We start from the raw sequence: 20,117 nt of genomic DNA, 5'->3' as shown, positions 1-20,117 counted from the left end.
GGCTCGCACCTGCAATCCCAGCACTTTGGGAGGCTGAGACAGGTGGATCACTTGAGGTCAGGAGTTCAAGACCAGCTTGGCCAACACGGTGAAACCCCATCTCTACTAACAATACACACAGAAAAATTAGCTAGGCGTGGTGGCACGTGCCTGTAATTCCAGCTACTCAGGAGGCTGAGGCAGGAGAATTGCTTGAACCTGGGAGAGGGAGGCTGCAGTGAGCCGAGATAATACCACTGCCCTCCAGCCTGGGTAACAGAACAAGACCCATCTCAAAAAACAAAACAAAACAAAACACAAAACAGTCTATGGTTGCTTTTGCACTAGAAGGCAACAGAGACCATATGACCCAGAAAGTCTAAAATATTTGCACCCCAACTCTTTACAGAGTAAGTTTGCTTTCCCCTAAGGAAGCTGGCCTTAGGGATTTACAGAGCAGACTCAGGAATCAGATTACCTGGGTTCAAACATGAATCTATCATTTAGTAGGTAAAAGATCTTGGGCATATTAATTACATAATTTAGACTCCTTGAGGCTCCATTTCCCTATCTGTAAAATGAAGATAATTATACTTACCTCATGGAGCTATTGTGGCGATTGAGATAATACCACAAAAGCACTTAGAGTTGTGCCCGGCAATAAATAAAAGCTGATAGCATAACCTAATTGAATGCTCTTTTCCGTCAATACATTTCTTTTCTTAAAAATCCTAAAAGAGGTTCTCACTTATAGTTACCTACATTCAGCAACATTTCTTTGCACACTCATTAGCTTGAGGCTTGCTTCAGTAATTTTAACTTCATTAAAATTATAATTATTTCTTTAATTCCATTTCCTTTATCTACTTCTTCAACTTAATCCTCCCATTGGCTGCCAAGGCCCTGGGAATCATGGAGAATCTATTATGAGACAGTCTTAGAGAGAAAGAAAATAAAATAAGAACCAGATAAAGTCAGGAAAATGAACAGTGAGGTAATTATCAAATGTGCCTGGCAAACCAAATTTTTAAAACACAAAAATGAAGACCCCTGAGAGAAGTAGGATCAGCTAAAATTGTGTGAAAAGTAGCTACAGAGAACCCAGAGAGAACACAAATGCATTTCCGGGAAGCCATTAGCACTAGACAATTTATATATCCCTAATCTACTAATTAATTGTTAGTTGAATTCAATCCTTTCACCGATATTTCTCAACCCCTTGAAAAAACGCATCCTGACCAGCAGTGTCCTTGGAAATCCCAGCTAACTCAGATCTATAAAACTATGCATTGCTTATCTGAAATTCAAATTTAATTGAGTATCCTGTATTTTATCTGGCAAAGAGTAGTGAAACAGGCAGGCACGATCCCTGCTTGCTCTGCAGCTTTAGAGGAACTCTAACTTACGGTGCTCACAAAATTCAATTCACATCCAGCACTGACCTTCTCTTTAGAAGTTCACGGCCACCGGGGGCCCATTTAGCAGGTGTCACTGTATGAGATTTCCAACTTGATTTTCTTGTGGTACTCTTCTGGAATTAAAGTCTTTGGCAACAAAGACTGTGTCTTTTGATTTCTACATCCCCGGACACCAGTACAGTGCCGGAAACCCATAGACACTCAATACAGACCACGTTAATGAATGAGTGAGAAAATGCGTGAATGGTTGAATTCATATTAAACACAATACGCAATACGCTCAAAGCTCACATGCAAAATATCCACACACCCTTGAGAAATACCTAGGATAGAGAAAAACGTGTTGCCAGAATCCAAAGAACATATGGGTGAAGAATGATCTTTTATTTTCAAATGTTTTACGAAGGTACTCCGAACAAAATAAACGCTTTTAAAAAAGGGGGTAGGAGGGTGAGGAAAGCATATAAGAAAAACTGTAACCCTGTAAACAATACTAACGGGTTCTTTGAAAGAATAGTTTTGAACAGAACAGATAAGGGTGAGTCAAAGCACTGATTTAACTAATTGGTGATATAATCAAATATAATTTCCAGTAGTTAATCAGAACCACAGTAATAATAACTGAGGAACAGGGCGTAAACAAACAACAAATAATTAAAAGCCATTTTATTGTCAATACTGACTGTCATACAACTGAAACACTTGGAAGGAAAATCACAAGAATCCACTAAAGGACAGATTCAGAGAAGTGCAAGGGATAAGGTATCTACAATAGAAAATCATTTCGTGACATTGACTTCTTTCTGTCCAGCTGTAAAAGAGGGAACACAGAGTCAATATGTATAGAGCATGTTTCAATTACGCTAAGAATTTAAAAAAGAAAAAGAAAATAAAGAAAATTATTGTATTGCAGAGTTTCCCAACGACCACACAATTAGCCAGGACATTAAGCTTCTTCTCTTCGTCGTCACTTCCCTTGCTGTCATTCTGTGACCTCCTGGGTGAATCTGTGGCTGACACATCACAAGTGTGTTAACAATTCTTGGCAGTTACTGTCAGTGCTCAGATCTGTAGGCTGGAAAAGTCTCTGTTCGATGAAGCTTCAGAGGGCTGGCAACATCTTTTCCAAAAAGAATTTAAAATCAACAGTTACAAGAGAGAGCCCACAATCAAATTAGCTGGTAACAATTTTCTCTATAACAGAAATAAGTAAATGTACTTAAGGCAGAATTTTTTCCAAAGGCTACTCACGATGATATGTAAATGAGTCACAGATATTGTATGATTTACATATCATTTGCATGTGGTCTCAGGGTTGAGCTATGGTCAGTCCATTAGTAATTATTTTCTTCCTTAATTTTTCACCTGCCTCAAACCCTACATCCAGGGTATTTAGGAGAAATGAGACAGAACTATGGAAACTTTTAGCCAGAATACTTTTTAGAAACCTGAGTAGCAATAAGGCAGTCTTATGCTTACACTTTGCTAATCTTGTAAATGTTAAAGAGAACTTCCTAAAATTCATTTAGCTTTTATTATTTCAGGTTTAGATTTCAGACCAAACAGAGTTTAAAAAGTCAAGAAGGCAATGCACAAGATCTTTGTGACATATTAATAATATATGGATTGTCAAGCATTTTCTAGAAAGAGCCATACACTAAATATTTTAGGTTTTGCAAACCTTACGGTCTCATTGCCACTACTCAGCCCTGCTGCCTGTAGCACAAAAGCAGCCATAGTTAATATGTAATGAATGGGCCTGGACGTCCTAATAATGCTTTATTAATGAAAACAGACAGCAGACTGGATTTGGCTCACAAGCCCTAGTTTGCCCATCCCTGTAGATAACACTGCGCTGATTTAACAAAAACTAGAGGTTCTACTGCCACCTGCTGCCCAAGGGTTACCACAAGCAAAGAAATGCACACTGCTAGGTGAAGAGCTCAGGACTCAGTGCAAAGCCTTCGGAACAAACTTCCGCAGCCTTGGTGAGTAAATGTGTGCATCAAGCAGGCGCAAGAAACAGGACTGCAGCCAGTGGAGCATGTCCGCCCACCCACACACATTCAAAAACATGTTGTTTTTATTTTTTATTTATTTATTTATTTTTTTCGCCAGGGCTGGAGTGCAGGGGCGTGATCTCAGCTCACTGCAGCCTCAACCTCTTGAGCTCAGGTGATCCTCCCACCTCAGTCTCTCGAGTAACTAGGACCACAGGTGTGCGCCACCACACGCGACTAATTTTTGTATTTTTTGTAGGGACAGGGTCTCGCCACATTGCCTAGGCTGGTCTCAAACTCCTGGGCCCAAGTGATCTGCCTTGGCCTCCCAAAGTGCTGAGATTACAAGTGTGAGCCACTGCACCTGGCGATGTTGTTTTTAAACACTAAACCATGCAAAAATGTTTATGGTGGCGTGTGGCCCTTAAGCCTTGAGTTTATGCTCTATCATCTTATCATAAGCAGCCCTGACCTCAGTTCAAGTCCCATTTGATCTTCCTCCCAGAAGCATGAACTTAGACAAGGAACAACATCGCTTTGACCCATTTTTCACTCCTGTGGAATGGGGAGAAAACATTTGTTCCCCCTCCTCACAGTATGTTGAAGAATAAAGGAAGTAGAAATGGCTTCATGACCTGTAGAGTCTTTTTTTTGATTCGGAGTTTCGCTCTGTCGCCCAGGCTGGAGCGCAGTGGCCGAATCTCGGCTCCCTGCAAGCTCCGCCTCCCGGGTTCACGCCATTCTCCTGCCTCAGCCTCCCGAGTAGCTGGGACTACAGGCGCCCGCCACCTCGCCAGGCTAGTTTTTTGTATTTTTTAGTAGAGATGGGGTTTCACCGTGTTAGCCAGGATGGTCTCGATCTCCTGACCTCCTGATCCGCCCGCCTCGGCCTCCCAAAGTGCTGGGATTACAGGCTTGAGCCACCGCGCCCAGCCACTGTACAGTCTTAAATCTATTACTATGGTCTCAACACCAAAACAGAAACAAGCAAAAAATAACATCTTGGATTCAGATACTTGCAAGACTCAAATCTGAACCAAAGGAAAATGATTTATCCAGTCATATAGTTGCTAGTACATAACAGCAGTGATTATTATTAGCTAAGTCTTGAATATTAATATATCCCAAATAATTAGAAATCATTTATCCCAAACTCCCGGCCAGTTTGAACACACATTCTATTCTCCTTCCAACACACAGACGCATGCACACACTGTAACGCAGAGAAATTGTATTAATGAGTTTGAGTACTATAAGTAAAAATCCAGGAATATCTTTATGACTGTGTATCAAAATCTCCTTCAGGGAGCAGAGACCATACAAATATTGTTAGTGCAGAATCCAAAGTTTTAGTCAACTGCACAGAGAAATGACTGACAGCATTCACTTGAGGTCAAGTCAAAATGAAAACGCTTACAGTTTCTATCCTGAAGGCTGAGTCTTTCCTGCATGGTTTGAATGCTGTGTTTAGTGTAACGCCAGCAAATGGAATGAAAGGCTTCCCAACCCTCCCTACATTGTTGCAGTTCACACAAAAGTCACAAGCTGATAATAACCTGTAGACCACATCTGGACCCAGACCTGTTCTCTGGCCTCCACAGGCTTTAAAACATTTGGAATTGCTTATTAATATTTAAATAGCTGCTGACTGCCCATAAAGATGTCAATTTCCCTGTACTCCTGGAAAACTGGAAGGCAAAACTAGCCCTACATTCTGCTAAGCATGACCATCTGCAGACAGCAGACTGCCTGCTCTCCCTGACATCCTCCAGGGACCCTGCCACTCCTATACCTGTCCCGTTTACTCATCTGCATAGCCTGCCTGGACCCTGTAGACATGCGGGTTTGACACCTTTCACATTTGCTTGGATCCGAATCTATTGCTTCCCTCTTAACTTCTACCCATTTGACGTTTGTGACTGTGGTAGGATTAATACTGAAAAAAACAATGTTAACTTCTCCAAAGTAGCCCCTTGCTCCAAGAATCGATGATCTTTAAAATCAAAATGTAAATTGCATGGGTTGGAATGAATCCTCTGGAGGCATTTCGGTCTCAGGGAACCTGCATTTGAAATCACCCATGGAGGCATGACTTCCTCCCACAGGTAAGACCATATGATGAAGGCAGTAGCCTGGATTAGAAGTCAGAGCACCGGAGCACTAATGCCAGTGCCTACATCCACCAGCCACGTGGCCTGGAGTAAGACCTTAACCTCCAAAGGTCTCCATTTCTTCAGTCATTGAAATGGAGAGGATGGTCCCACTCTCACCAACTCCCGCGGTTGTCAGGAGAACCACATAAGGCTAAATGGAAGATGCCTGGGTCAGTGACACAACTGTTCAGTGTCACCCTTTCATTTCCTCAAATTACCTTAAGTCCGATCTGTGATCTAGGTGCCTAGTTTTTCTTGTTTTTGTTTTGAAACAAGTGATGCTATCTTCCAAGGCAATTCCCACAGAAGAGCTCTGAAAATCCTGGAGCAATGAAGCACCTTGGCCTAAGGGTAAAGCTTGCTGAGATGATAACTTTGAGAAGGAGGTGAGAGAGTTAGAGGCGCATTGTACTGAAGCAGACCCTCCGGCGCTCATGTGCAACAGTCTTGGGGCTAGTCTCCCACTTCCTCTCCTATTCTCTTGTAATCCCTTGAATGAAAATGTCAATTAAATCTGACACTGCCATGCTGAGGAGGACCCTCTAATGCTTCCCCTCACACTTAGGATAAGCAAGTCTTGGTCACCTGTGGTCACCACCCCAGCTGTCTCTTTATGTCCCTTAGGCACCAGCCACACTGGCTCCTTCCTGATCTTTGAATGCAGGCAGCTAATTTGTGACTCAGGGCCTTTGCATTGCTGATCTCTCTATGGAGAATGCCTTCCCCTGGCTCTTGGTATGGCTGCCTCTTTTAGACTTAAGGTCTTCAGTGATGCAGGGGCTTCCACTGACTACCCCATCTCAAGAAGTGCCTTTGTCAGTGTCTTCTCAAAACCAACAGCTCTGCCTCACCTTCTTTATCATAAAAACTTTCTTTTTCACTGTTCCATATACCAAATCTGAAATTAACTATTGATTATGGATGGTGACTCTCCATTAGATTATAAGCTCCGAGGGGGGAGGAATGTCCCTGCCTGGGAGTCCCAGGTATGTCTGTCATCTAGCACAGCGCTTGGCCTAAACTAGATGCTCCATAAACATTTACTGAGTAAACAAAGAATGGATGGACAGATGAATGAGAGATAAAAACCTTACAATCTTTGCTACTTACTAGATAGGTAGTCTTGGACACCTTAGTAACCTTTCAAATTCTCAGTTTCCAAACAGCAAATGAGAATCAAATACCCTGTCAGGCAGCTGTTTTGGGATCTAAATGAGATCATGTATTTTAGGTCTCAGTGGAAAGCCGGTACACAGTAGGTCCTCAGAAAGAGTAGTTTTTAGAAAGACCCCATTGAATATGGCTTGTCTCCCTCGTAATGACGAAATCTGAGATTTCAGCACTGCACTGGTGGCATGTGAATGTTTGCTCATATAGCAAGAGGGAGAAGAGGTTTCATGTCCAAATAGATGTGCAGAGCGTTGGTTTAAACAAGTTTAATCAGGTTTTTTTATTGCAGGACATCTCAGAGCCCTGAAATTATTGATTTGTTTTCTGACTCTCCATGAGAATTTAACATGTAGCATTTCCCCTAAACTCGTTTGACCACAGTACTTTTCTTAGGGGGAAGGTGCTATCTACCAGAGTTAGCTTTCCAAGGAACGTAATTTGGGAAATGCTACTACTGTAACTGCTGTTATTTTATCCAATGCATTCCTAAAAGAATCCAGTGAAGAGTATTCAACATAAACTTGTTGATTGCTTCTGTAAGTTTCTTCCATAATTTTCTTTCTTTCTTTCTTTCTTTCTTTCTTTCTTTCTTTCTTTCTTTCTTTCTTTCTTTCTTTTACTGAGACAGAGTTTCACTCTTGTTGCCCAGGCTGGAGTGCAGTGTCACGATCTTGGCTCACTACAACCTCTGCTTCCTGGGTTCAAGCAATTCTCCCACCTCAGCCTTCCGAGTAGCTGGAATTACAGGTGCCCGCCACCGCGCCTGGCTAATTTTGGTATTTTTAGTAGAGGTGGGGTTTCACCATGTTGGCCAGGCTGGTCTTGAACTCCTGACCTCAGGTGATCCACCCACCTCGGCCTCCCAAAGGGCTGTGATTACAGGCATAAGCTACCATGCCCAGCCAGTTTTCATTATAAACCTACTTCCAATGTTGATTTTGTATCTGTATAATCATAGAAGAGAATTTCTATGAAAATTTTAAAACGAAGTGGGAGAAGCAGTGAAGGTAGATTATGTATGTCTTGTATGGCACGTGTCAAAACCAGCACCTCCCTTTCCCCACCCAAAACGGTAATAAAATGGTAATTCCCAAGTCAACCAGCAGGTGGCTCTCGAAGACTAAATTTGAGAAAAAGACCATTATTCTCAAACTGATTTGGCAAATTCCTCCCTAAGGGTCTGTATGATTTCCAACCATAACCTCCAGATTTGCCAGGAAAAAAAAAAAAAAAGCCTGAAATTCATCAATGTAGGTGAATTGGCCAGAGGAATTACAATCCATAATCACCAGCAAAACAAGAAGAAATTAAAGGCTCTGTAACTTCATCACATGGCACACCAGGCCACCAAGTCATTAACTTTACCCAATCTTATTTTCTTTTTCTAAGAGGCATGAAAAGGAGGGGAGAGGGAAGGTAGGCAGTATAGGTAGCAGAATAAAATTTTTTTAAAAAAATTTACTTGTTGTTTAAATAGCCACTTGTAATAAGCAAGATAATTTTAGGTGCTCTGTGAACATATTTTAAATCTTCAATACTTATTATTTTATTGTCTATTAAAAAGCATAACTAGCTGGGTGCAGTGGCTGATACCTATAATTCCAGCACTTTGGGAGGCCGAGGCAGGAAGATTGCTTGAGCTCAGAAGTTTGAGACCAGTCTGTGCAACACAGTAAGACCCCCTCTCTACTAAAAACAAAAAACAATAAATTAGCTGGGCTTGGTGGCACACACCTGTAGTCCCAGCTATTTGGTAGGCTGAGGCAGGAGGATCACTGGTGCCCAGGAGATTGAGACTGCAGTGAGCCATGATCGCACCACTGCACTCCAGCCTAGACGAAGAGCCAGACCCTGTCTCAACAACAAAAAAAGTATAACCAGTGGATATAGCAGTATTAAGGTAGTAAAATATGCTTTTAAAAAAAAAAAAAAAGTGTATCCAAATAGAAGAGAGTAAAATTGAGTAACAGTCTGGTATGTATATGACAAAAACTGTGATAACTCAAATATTGCAAAAAATTTTTGAAGTTTAAAGGGGATCAGTGGCATGCCATGCTCTCTGCTAGTGAACAGAGCACAGAGACATAAAAACTAAAATGTAAATACCCCCAGTGCCTTCTTAACATTATGCATTCTTTCAACAAATACTAATGGAAGGCACGCAAGGCACCGGGGGATCAAATGATAAAGACAGACAGAGGCGCAGCTCTCCTGCCCTCCTGGACATTATTGCTTCCTAGGAGAGCTGACCATGAGTCAAGTGGCCACATAGTTAAATATGAAATGAACACTAGTCATCATCTGCATCTTATGAGTGCGCATCATCAGAGGTGTCCACGCAATCTACAAGAAAGTCTGGAGGGCTTCCTTGGAGTCTGAGGGGCGCTGGAGGTGAGACCTGGAGGTGAGCAGGAGTCAACTAGGATGAGGGACCAGCGCAGCCTACAGGAAAAGCTGCCTGGGGGGAGAAAGGACCAACAGCAAGGACTGAGAAAAAGGCTGTTGTGACCAGGGTTCAGAGCGGGCATGGAGGACTGAGGTTGCAGTCTTCCTGGTCATTAATTCATTCTTGCATTCATTTATTCAGCAAATTTCTGCATGTAAACTACGTGTGGTCTAGTGCCTGCTATTTCGAGTTTGCAAGTATACTCCACACAGGTTTGTTTGCTTGTTTATAAATTATATGTACGTAAGATATTCTTATGTAATATGAAATGTAAAAAAAAAACAAAAAAAAAAAAAACAAAAAAAAACATGTTTGAAGGGACAGGAGAAGGTTTAAATATAATTTTTTTCAGACAGAGTTTTGTTCTTGTTGTCCAGGCTGGAGTGCAGTAGCATGATTCGGCTCACTGCAACCTATGCCTCCCAGGTTCAAGCGATTCCCCTGACTCAGCTGGGATTACAGGCACACGCCACCGTGCCCAGCTAAATTTTGTATTTGTTTTTAGTAGAGACAGGGCTTCACCACGTTGACTAGGCTGGCCTACAACTCCTGACCTCAGGTGATCTGCCTGCCTCAGCCTCCCAAAGTGCTGGGATTACAGGTGTGAGCCACCGTGCCCAGCCAGTTTAAATAGAATTTGTAATTGTTCACACTGTCTGCACTATGGGCCATTGGGTCTCATGCTTCAGAGACCACTCCTCTGAAAGAAGAGCTTACTAGGATTTGCCTAAAGTCATTCAGCAAACCTGAAGCCATGGCTTCTGGCCTCAGTCCAGGGCCCCATCCAGTCAAACATTGGCTCCTAGACCTGAGGTCTCGGGAGAATCACCCGGAGGGCTTGTTCAAACACACACAGCCTGGCCCCACCCTCAGAGCTCCTGATTCAGTAGGTGTGGGGAAGGGCATGGAAATTTGCATTTCCAGCAAGACCTCAAGTAATGCTGATGCTGTGATTCATCAGTCCGCTACATCATTTCTTGAAGCCTGGTCCCTGGCCCCTCGCCCAGACCCTGCGTACGGTCTGTTAAAAGTGCAGATTGCTCAGCCACATCCTGTGCCTTAAGATCTAGAGTCTCTGGGGATGAAACCCAAGAATCTGCATTTTAAGTGACTTCCCCCAGGACACTGTGATAAATGCAAATATCTGAGAAGTATGGCTCTACAAAGATTAAGTGCCTCATGTTGTGAGGCCTTGGTGGGGGTCCTACCTTTGGAGGAAGGGCACTGACCAGCTGGCATGCAACAGCTGGGAGTTGAGCTGAGCCCTCTCCCCAGAACTGCCAGGCCTGGCCCACACCCTGGACACAGGCAGCACCGCGCTTACCTTGCAGGCGGTAGAGCTGCCCCGTGCTGTGCTGCCTTGTGATGTGCTGCCAGTAGGCGCTGCGAGGCAGGGGCACCATGGTGCTCAGTGAGGCGGCCCGCTCACTCATCTTCATCTGGAGCTGCAGCCAAAGGGAAGAAAGTTGTGTGTCAGGAACACTGGGGCTGAAAGAGGCCTGACTGAGGAAACAGGAGAGCATGGAGTACAAGAACCACAGAGCTGGCCAGGCTGCAAATCAATGGGCATTGACTGATGGCAGTGGGCACGGTGGCCAGCTACTGTTTTTGCTTACTTAGCAGCATCCATTCTTTACCCTGCTTGCAACAGTGCATTGATGATGTTCCTCTGGGGAGCTTCCCTCCAACTCAGCTCAGTCCCTCCAGTCCTGGTGGGGCTGACTCCCCCATTCACTTTAGGGTTGGGCTGGTGAGCCACACCAGACCAGTCAGAAAGAATTCATTGAGACATTATTAGAATTTTTGTGGAAGAGAGAATCAGCAGAAGTGAGCTAAAGATTTGTGACTGCTTTGTTCATTGCTCTATCCCCAGAGTCTAGAATATTGCCTTGCACAGAGGAGATATACAAGTAACATATGTTGAATAAATGAACCTTCTTGTGGAGTTGATAAGAGGTTGGAGATGGGACTGGAGGCTATCTTGGAACTATGAAGGGACCAGGTGACAGTGAGTAGACACCGTTCAGAAGAAGACAGCCAAGAAAAGGAGAGAAATCTTGACAAGCTCCACTGAGACCTTGGATCCCACTGAATCCAGAGGCTGGCCCCAGACTTTTCAATTGTATTAACCATTTCATTCTTTTCAGTTTTGGTTTTTTGTTTGTTTGTTTGTTTGTTTGTTGTTGTTTGTAGGTTTGTTTGTTTTTGAGACAGAGTCTTGCTCTGTCACCAAGGCTGGAGTGCGGTGGCACAATCTCAGTTCACTGCAACCTCCGCCTCTGGGCTCAAACAATTCTCCTGCCTCAGTCTCCCGTGTAGCTGGAACTACAGGCGCACGCCACCACGCCTGGCTATTTTTGTTTTTTATTTTTAGTAGAGATGGGGTTTCTCCATGTTGGCCAGGCTGGTTTCAAACTCCTGACCACCCGCCTTAGCCCCCCAGAATGCTAGGATTACAGGTGTGAGCCACCACACCTGGCCTAATTCTTGTCAGTTTAAACTGGCTTGTGTTGGGTGTTCTAGCATCAGAAAGAGAGGGAAAAAAGTCTGCTTGAACAAGTAACTTTTTTTGACAAATTATTGTTCCAGACATTGAGGGAGGAAAAAAGATGAAATGGCTTTTGGCAGCAGGCAACTCTAAAGACACAGTTCTGGTCCCCCAGATTATCAGAGAGCAGTCAATGGCCTGACCAACCACATCGGGGAAATAATTGTACAAAAGAAGGAAAGTTTCAGAGAGAAAAGAGCCTGTAGGATGGGTAGAATAAAAGGAAAGGTGAACGGGGTCAATGCATGCAAGAAGAATGGGGATGCAAGTGGAAGCAGCCCTCCAGGCACCCCCATATCTGAGCCCTGGTCTTAGACACAATCATGATGCAGGTTGATTATGCCATTGTGTAAGAAGTCACTATTTGCAAAGTTGGATTTCCTGGATACTTGAATATCAAATAATCCATTCCCATCTTTAAAAAAATTCACCCACAAAGACTTATGCAAGATGTTCATTGGGAGGTAATTGGACATTGGCAAAAGCTGACAGCTATTTAAGTATCCCCTCATTCAAGGCCTGGTTATCTAAAAGTAGGCACAATGTAATACCTGGCAAAGAGGGAAGATTTACATGAATTGGGAATGAAACATTTTTATATTGTACCATGAAGGAAACACAGGGGGTTACAGACCTGGTGCAATGTCATTTTAGTTACTCATATGAAAATTGTTGGCATTAAACATCTGTCCATTTGGGAAGTATGAGAGTTTGGTGAGATGATACGTACTTAGCCTTACCTAGCAGCAAATAGGTAAAGAGGAAAAATGAAGACGATGATGATGACGATGATGACGATGATGATGATGATGATGATGATGATGATGATGATTAGAAATTGCAATGAATATTTTAGGATTTTTTAAAAAATATTTTCAATCTCTTAAAGAAAAAAAAGTCTCCACTGTACACATCTCATCAGCATGGTAGTTTCAGGCATAATTCATTCAGTAAAGCCAAAATAATAGGAGGTTTCCTATGTTGAAGACCAAAACTCCTTGTAGTTGATGAGATTCAACTTGAAATAAAGATTATATACTCACTCAAAATATAATTTAATTTATAGTCATTGAATTTACATTTGCTGAATCGAATTCCCTGTCCCTATAATAATTCCACAATTACCAAAACATGTCCCCAAGTGGAATCATAAAGCATTAGGTTCCATGAGGACAACTTTTCCTAAAAATAAACTCTTAGATTAAAAGGTCCAAAACCTAAGTACTAAGCTAGTAGAAAAATTCTGCAGCTGTTTCCTGTTTTTAATTTTTAAAATGTATTTTTAATGGACAAATAATAAGTATGCATATTTATAGAGTACAATGTGACGTTTTTATCTATGTATATACAATAAAAAGATTCACTTGAGCTAATTAACATATCCCTCACCTCATCAACTTCTCTTAGTGGTTGTTTCTGTATACACGAAAGTCTAAAAAAATCCAAAATGATTTACCAGTGACTCTTAGTAACACTGTATTTCATGTGCATGGAATTCAAAAAATAAAAGAAGGAAAAGAACTCAATTGAGAGGTACTGGTTATTTGATTTTCTTAATATAAAGAGATTCTATTTAATTTAACAGAAAATTTATATAAAGAAAACATTTGTGGAATACTAGTCACTTCAAATTATTCACTGCTTCACTGCAAATATATTTAGGCAGCCCAGCATGATTTGACTGTATTTTTAGAAAGCTGATTCGGGATCGAGAGTGAAATGACAGCAATGCCACATTTTGAAGAGGAGAACAGTACAAAGCCTGGCTCTCTAGTTCTTTCTCAACCCTTTGGGAAAATATCTAATTTTATGAAAGGAGCATTTTAATTGTCTTTGGACAAAAAGAAAAGCCTTTTAACAATGCAGAAATGTCTGCATAATTGTGTAAGGGAGAAAAGACTTAGGAAGTCGTTTGGCGAGAATCCAGCAGGCAGATTTCTGCTCCCGCTTCTGTGACGCTCCAAGTCCCTCTATCCTTGATATCAACCACCAGTGGAGGGCTGCAAGTGGCACTGATGTACCACCCTGGTGGAAATAGCAGTTAGCACTCATTTTTGGAGGAGTTAAAATTGGGTTACCTGGAGTGCCGCAGGTCCTCAAATAACGTCAAGTCACTCAGCTTTGTTTCATTACGACTTTGATGTGAACATAAAAATCTCTTCCTGGCAGGGTCACTGTCTGTGTAGCTTTGGCATGTTCTCCCCATGCCTGCTTGGGTTTTCTCTGGGTCCTCTGCTTTCCTTTCATAGCCCAAAACTGCCTGTTGGCTTCATTGGTGTGTCTCAATGGTCCCTGTCTCAGTGGGTGTGGGTATCGGTGAGTGTGTCCTGGGATGGGAGGGCATCCTGTCCAGGCTGGGTCCCATCTGGCACCCAGAGCTGCAGAGATGGGCTCTGGCCACCCGTGATCCTGAACTGGAATCACTGGGTAAATAATCATCTTGTTTTTATTAATCTTTCTTAAATGTACGTATAGCTCAAACTTATTTCAATGTGTAATATTAGAAGTGTTTTTGTCTTTATCTAGAAGTTTGGTAAGGTTTTTGTAACCAGAAATATGCTACAGGAATTTAACTCTTCTTTATATCAGTCAGCCTACGGGAAAATTGGTTTTGTTATATGTCCTTCCGCTAAAGTCACAGAATCTATCAACAACGTTAAATGAGGGCTTACTGTATTTGGAGAGAAGGATTACATACAGTCTTCCTACCTAAAAACCTATATATTTTATATAGGTTTTTTTTACAATAAATATAATATCCTCACATTAACAAGTAAAAATAAAAATTACCCCAAGCCATAGAATTGTAAAGTATGGGGATTTCCCCTGTAAGGTGACACAGACATTCTTGAAAAACCTCCCATTCACAAAATTGTGGGAAAATTCAGGGAGTGGGTTGACCATTCAAATGTATGCCTATTTACAACCAAAGTCATTGTTACTTTGGAGGATAGCTTGCACAGCCCAGCTAGACTGGAGGTTGATTTGGGGTTATACAAAAATGTAGAAAACACTTGATTGGAAGTGCTGGCTTGAGGAAGTCCAGGTGATAGACGTGGAGAAGAGGCTCTTGCAGAAAGCTGGCAATGGTGGCTGTGCAGCCACATGAGCAGGAGCTGAGCACGGCTGCAAAGGCTGGGCACACCCCCTAACAGGGAGGGAGTCCAGGGACCTGTGCTCATGGCTCATCTTCTGGAAGAGGCCCTGCCTGTGCACCAGTCTATTAAGTACCTTTTCCTTTCCAGCTTAAGGTTACAATTTCATTCCTGCTAATCTATGCTTCCTTTTCTCAGGAAAAATTGCTTAGGAACCAACACAACCTTAATATTGTAATCAATTTCCAATTTTTCAAATATATCTGAGGTCAGTGGCGATATAGAAATGGTGTGGCCGGGTGCGGTGACTCATGCCTGTAATCCTAGCACTTTGGGAGGCCGAGATGGGTGGATCATGAGGTCAGGAGTTCAAAACCAGCCTGGCCAACATGGTTGAAACCCTGTCTCGACTAAAAATACAAAAGTTAGACATGGTGGCAGTGAGCTGAGATCATGCCACTGTACTCCAGCCTGGGCGAAAGAAAGAGACTTGATATCCAAAAAAAAAAAAAAAAAGAAAAAAGAAACGGTGTTATAGTGGAACAAACTGTATACTATACGTAACCCACACTCCTGACCTCGTATAACCTACTAAAATCATGTCCCTGGACTCTATAAAAAACAACCACAAAAATTACAAATAATCCACTATTCCTGTGTCAGAAAAATTTAAAAGAATCGTGGAACATTAGAGTTGGAAGAACCATGGGGGATATCCAGCCCAGTCTCCTGAGTTAACTGGTCAAGGGACTATATATCCTCATGCTAATGGCCAAACTTCTTAGACTGGGGGGCTCTGATCTTGATACCCTTCCCATCTCAGGCCTTAACACAGCCTAAACCACACCACTCAGCCCAGCCAGTTCCAACCACCAGGAAATCCATTGCACATCTGCTCCTAAGCCCAAAGGTTCTCCCCATGACTTACATGGCTAACTTCAACCTTCCCTTCAGGAGTCAGCTCAGGAGTCACCTCCTTTACATACTCTCCTGATATCTCTTCTCCTCCCTTAACAGGATCAGGTGCTTCTACCAGATATCTCATCATTTCACTGTTTTGTGATAGTCACTAACCTAGCTCCTGCTCTAGACCATGAACTGCTGAAAAGTAGGGATTATCTTTTATCTCTGTATCCTATCCCCAGCACCTAACTACAGCCTTCAGAGACTTAACAAATGTGTAATGAATGAATGAATGAACCCAGGCTTTGCCTAAGTAGCAGAAAATAGTCTTCAAAATAAATCCCAACCAAGCTATCAAGTTAGAAGCACTGTTAGCCCAAGGCTGAATTCATGCTGAAACTTTAGGTCCAGGTTAAATTAACATGGCTGTGATTGATTGTGGGTTTAGGTCCTGGTTAAATTAACATGGCTGTGACTGACTGTGGGGAACGTGGCAATAAGACTACTTCACTCGTCTTTGCCATTCAAGTGATGAGCAGAGGCAGGGCCTTGGGGAAAGATCTTTCTTATGTGTATATGCACAATCATTTAGGACCATCCAACAGCAGGGAAGTTTAGCACTGCACATTTATTAATTCTATTAGCGGTGTTAGCTCAAGATCCCACCAGAGTAGAAAGACAAGTCTTTGTGAAAGTCAAACAAATGCCTTCTTGTGCTTCAACACTAGAACTTTCCCTCTAAACAGTAGGAATGCATGCAGGTGTCTGCCTAACCTGGCCTAAGTGAGTCATAAAGCAATCAATCAACTTATGTCATCAACTGGGTTTTGAATGCCCAAAAAGTATCATGCTGCTGGGGAGAGAAGCTAACCATGGAACAAGAGACCCATGTTATAATGCAGAAGCAGAAGACGCTTTGCTTAATGCAAGTTGTTTGGGATTACAGGTCTCTTTTCTCTTAGTTATTAGAGACACATGATGAAACTGTATAGAAATTAACAAAAATATTCAGATGGATAGAAAAAGAAGAATGAAGTTCTGATACATGCTACAACACGTATGATTCTGAAAACATTGTGCTAGTCACGAAAGTGCAGGGATTGTATTATTCCATGCTATGGCTTGAATGTTTGTCCCCTCCAAAAGTCCTGTTGAAATTTAATTGTCTTGCGACTATTTTGGGAGGCGGAACCTTTCAAAGGTGCTGCCATTATCTCAGGAGTTCATTTGTAACCATCTGACGAGTGCTTCCTGCCCATTGCGCAAATAAAATCAACTCATGGAGATCATGGCATTGCACTAAAGAAAGAGCTTGATTGACATGAAGTCAGACACACCACGTGGGAAATGGAGTTATTAGTCAAATCAATCTCACCGAAGGCTCAGAGGTCAGGAGCTTTTTAAAGATAGTTTGGCAGGCAGGGGTTAGCGTGTTGGTGTTGCTGATTGGTTGGAGATGCGATCATAAGGGTGTGGAAAATGGTCCTCATGTGTTGAGCCCACTTCTGGGTAGGACCACAGGACTAGTTGAGTTACAGGTCTGGGTGGGGCCATCTGGTTGTCAGAAATGCAGAAATCTGAAAAGCCATCTCAAAAGGCCAATCTCAGGTTCTGCAATAGTGATGTTATTTGCAGGAATAATCAGGGAAGTTGCAAATCTTGTGGCCTCTAGTATAATGTCTGGTTATTTTTAAACTACATCTACATCTTAGAAGAATTCAGACCCCTTTTATCCTCCTAACTTGGCCTTTCATTAATTTTACAAGGGCAGTTTAGTTTCGGGGAAGGGCTATTACCACTTAAACTAAAAACTAAATTTCTCTCAAAGTGAGCTTGGCCCATGCTCCGGAATAAATGAAGGCAGCCGGCTTGTGAGGCTAGAATCAAGATGGAGTCAGCCATGTCAGATTTCTCTTACTGTCATAATTTTTCAAAGGCGGTTTCAGGTTTATTACTGCAGGAGTATGTTCATCCCCTCTTGGTCTCTCTTCCTGTCCTCTCTACTCTTTCACCATGTGATACTTTCCAACATGTTACAACACAACAGGAAGGCCTTTTCCAAGATGCCAGCACCTTGATCTTGGACTTCCCAGTCTCTAGAACTGTGAGAAGTAAATTTCTGTTCATTATAAATTACCCAGTCTTTGGTATTCTGTTATAGCAGTAAAAATAAACTAAGATATTCCATTTATATGAAATGTCCCAAATAAACAAATCCCTAGAGAGAACATAGAACAGTGGTTGCTGAGGCCTAGAGGGTGCTGTCAAAAATATTTGAGAAGATTTATTCTGAGCCAAATATGACTGACCATGGCCCATGACACAGCCCCACTAGACCCTGTGAACATCTGCCCAAGGTGGTTGGGCTACAGCGTGGTTTCACATATTTTAGGGAGATATAAGACATCAATCAATACAAATAAGATGTACATTGGTTTGATCCAGAATAGGTGAGACAACCCCAAATGGGGGCTTCCAGGTCATAGGTAGATTCAAAAATTTTCTGATTGGCAATTGGTTGGAGGAATTTATCTAAAGGCCTGGAATTAACGGAAAGGAGTATCTGAGTTAAGATAAGGGGTGGTGGAGACCAAGGTTTTTATGAAGCAGATGAAGCCTTCAGGTGCCAGGCCTCAGAGAGAATAGATGGTAAATGTATCTTATCAGAATTAAAAGGGCACCAGACTCTTAGTTAATTCTCTCCTGGATCAGAGAAAAAACCTGGAAAGGGAAGAAGATTCTCTACAGAATGTAGATATTCCCCGCAAGAGACAGCTTTGCAGGGTCATTTCAAAACATGTCAAATAAATATATTTTGGGGTAAAATACTTCAATTTCTTTCAGGGCCTGCTATCTCTCATGTTGGTATCTTACTCCTACAAAGAGTCTGTTTTGTCAGTCTTAAGGTCTGTGTTTTAATGTTAATGCTGGTCAGTTTTGCCTGAACTCCAAAGGGAGGAGGATATCATGAGGCATGTCTGACCCTCACTTCCCATCATGGGCTGAACTAGTTTTTCAGGTTAACTTTTGAATGCCCTTAGCAGAGAACAGATGTCCTTCCAGTTGGCTGAGGAGCTTAGAATTTTATTTTTGATATGCAGAGGTGATAGCTGAAGAAGGTGTGGTTTCTTTGACTTCAAAAAAAAAAAAAAGAAAATGTTTTCGAATCAGTTGTGATAGTTTCACAAATCTGACTACATTAAAACCATTAAATTGTACAGTTTGAAAGGGTACATGTGTATGCTACGGTACATGTGGTATGTTCATATCTCAATAAACCTGTTACCAAAAAAAAAGCAGATAGTAGTATATGCCTTGAAAATTATTTTAAAAACATGATAATAATCCCAGCACTTTGGGAAGCCGAGGCAGGCAGATCACGAAGTTAGGAGATTGAGACCATCCTGGCTAACATGGTGAAACCCCATCTCTACTAAAAATACAAAAAAAAAAAAAAATAGCAAAAATACAAAAAATTAGCACAGCATGGTGGCAGGTGCCTGTAGTCCCAGCTACTTGGGAGGCTGAGGCAGGATAATGGCGTGAACCTGGGAGGCGGAGCTTGCAGTGAGCCGAGATACACCACTGCACTCCAGCCTGGGCAACACAGCGAGACTCTGTCTAAAAAGAAAAACAAAAAATAGCATGATATGATGAATTAGTGAGTGGCTACTTCTGGTCAAGCAGCCCCGGGGAAAGTACCATTGAAGGAAGACATGACTGACAACTGGCTGAAGCACGGTCCCCCGTCATTATTGTTGTTAACAGCACAGTAAAAGCCTTGTAAAAACTTCTCACTACTCACAGTGAGTGAAGGGCTGATTGCCAAGGCCCTTTCCTCATAATGGTGAGAAAATTCTATCAGCCCTCTTGGGAGACAAAAAGATTCTAATGACTGGACCACTGTGCATAGCTTGTCACTGAGAAAAGAAAAACAACTGTCTCCCACATCTGCCAAATGCATTTCTGGTTTCCCGGTTCCTCATTTGGTTTCACTGACACTTACTTGTTGCTAGCGCACTTCTTTCATGAGTCTGAGACCAGGAGAACAGAGCAGTGGCAGGTCTTAGCCTCAATACTGTACCATATTGTCCTTCTCTGGAATCCAACTGTTTTTACGGTAGAGCACTGTGTTTTGCAAAATTGAACAGCACAACAGGATGTAATTGTTTTCTGCTTCAGTCAGTCATGAGTACCATATGCCGTCTTTGTGACACCAGTCTGGATTCATTCAGAAAGGAGCACAAATCTTCACATGGCAAAAAGATCAGCACCTCAATACTTAATGCCATCGTCATCAAGCTGGCAACCAAATTTTCATCAGGTTGCTCCTTGAAGTATGAATAACTCAAGTGGGGTCTTTGCCAATACCAACTCTGCATATGCAAATTGCATTGTAATTTTC

At 42.1% G+C, this 20,117-nt stretch overlaps 1 protein-coding gene across 2 annotated transcripts in view; it reads right to left on the bottom strand.

Moving 5' to 3' along the window:
• Positions 1-1,762: 1,762 nt before the first annotated feature.
• DOK5 (docking protein 5) overlaps positions 1,763-20,117 on the bottom strand; it is a 172,959-nt gene continuing 154,604 nt past the window's right edge. The window contains exons 7-8 of one of the 2 annotated variants that reach the window (XM_015148745.3): positions 10,491-10,611; positions 1,763-2,517 (exon numbers count right to left, since the gene is read on the bottom strand). In XM_015148745.3, coding sequence (XP_015004231.1) covers positions 2,453-2,517; positions 10,491-10,611 — 186 coding nt within the window. In that variant the 3' untranslated portion in view covers positions 1,763-2,452. 2 annotated transcript variants of the gene reach the window in all.

Source organism: Macaca mulatta, chromosome 10, assembly GCF_049350105.2.
Source record: "Macaca mulatta isolate MMU2019108-1 chromosome 10, T2T-MMU8v2.0, whole genome shotgun sequence".
Classification (NCBI taxonomy): domain Eukaryota; kingdom Metazoa; phylum Chordata; class Mammalia; order Primates; family Cercopithecidae; genus Macaca; species Macaca mulatta.
The sequence above is the reverse complement of the archived record's forward strand: the minus strand, read 5'-3'. Positions and strand labels throughout refer to the sequence as shown.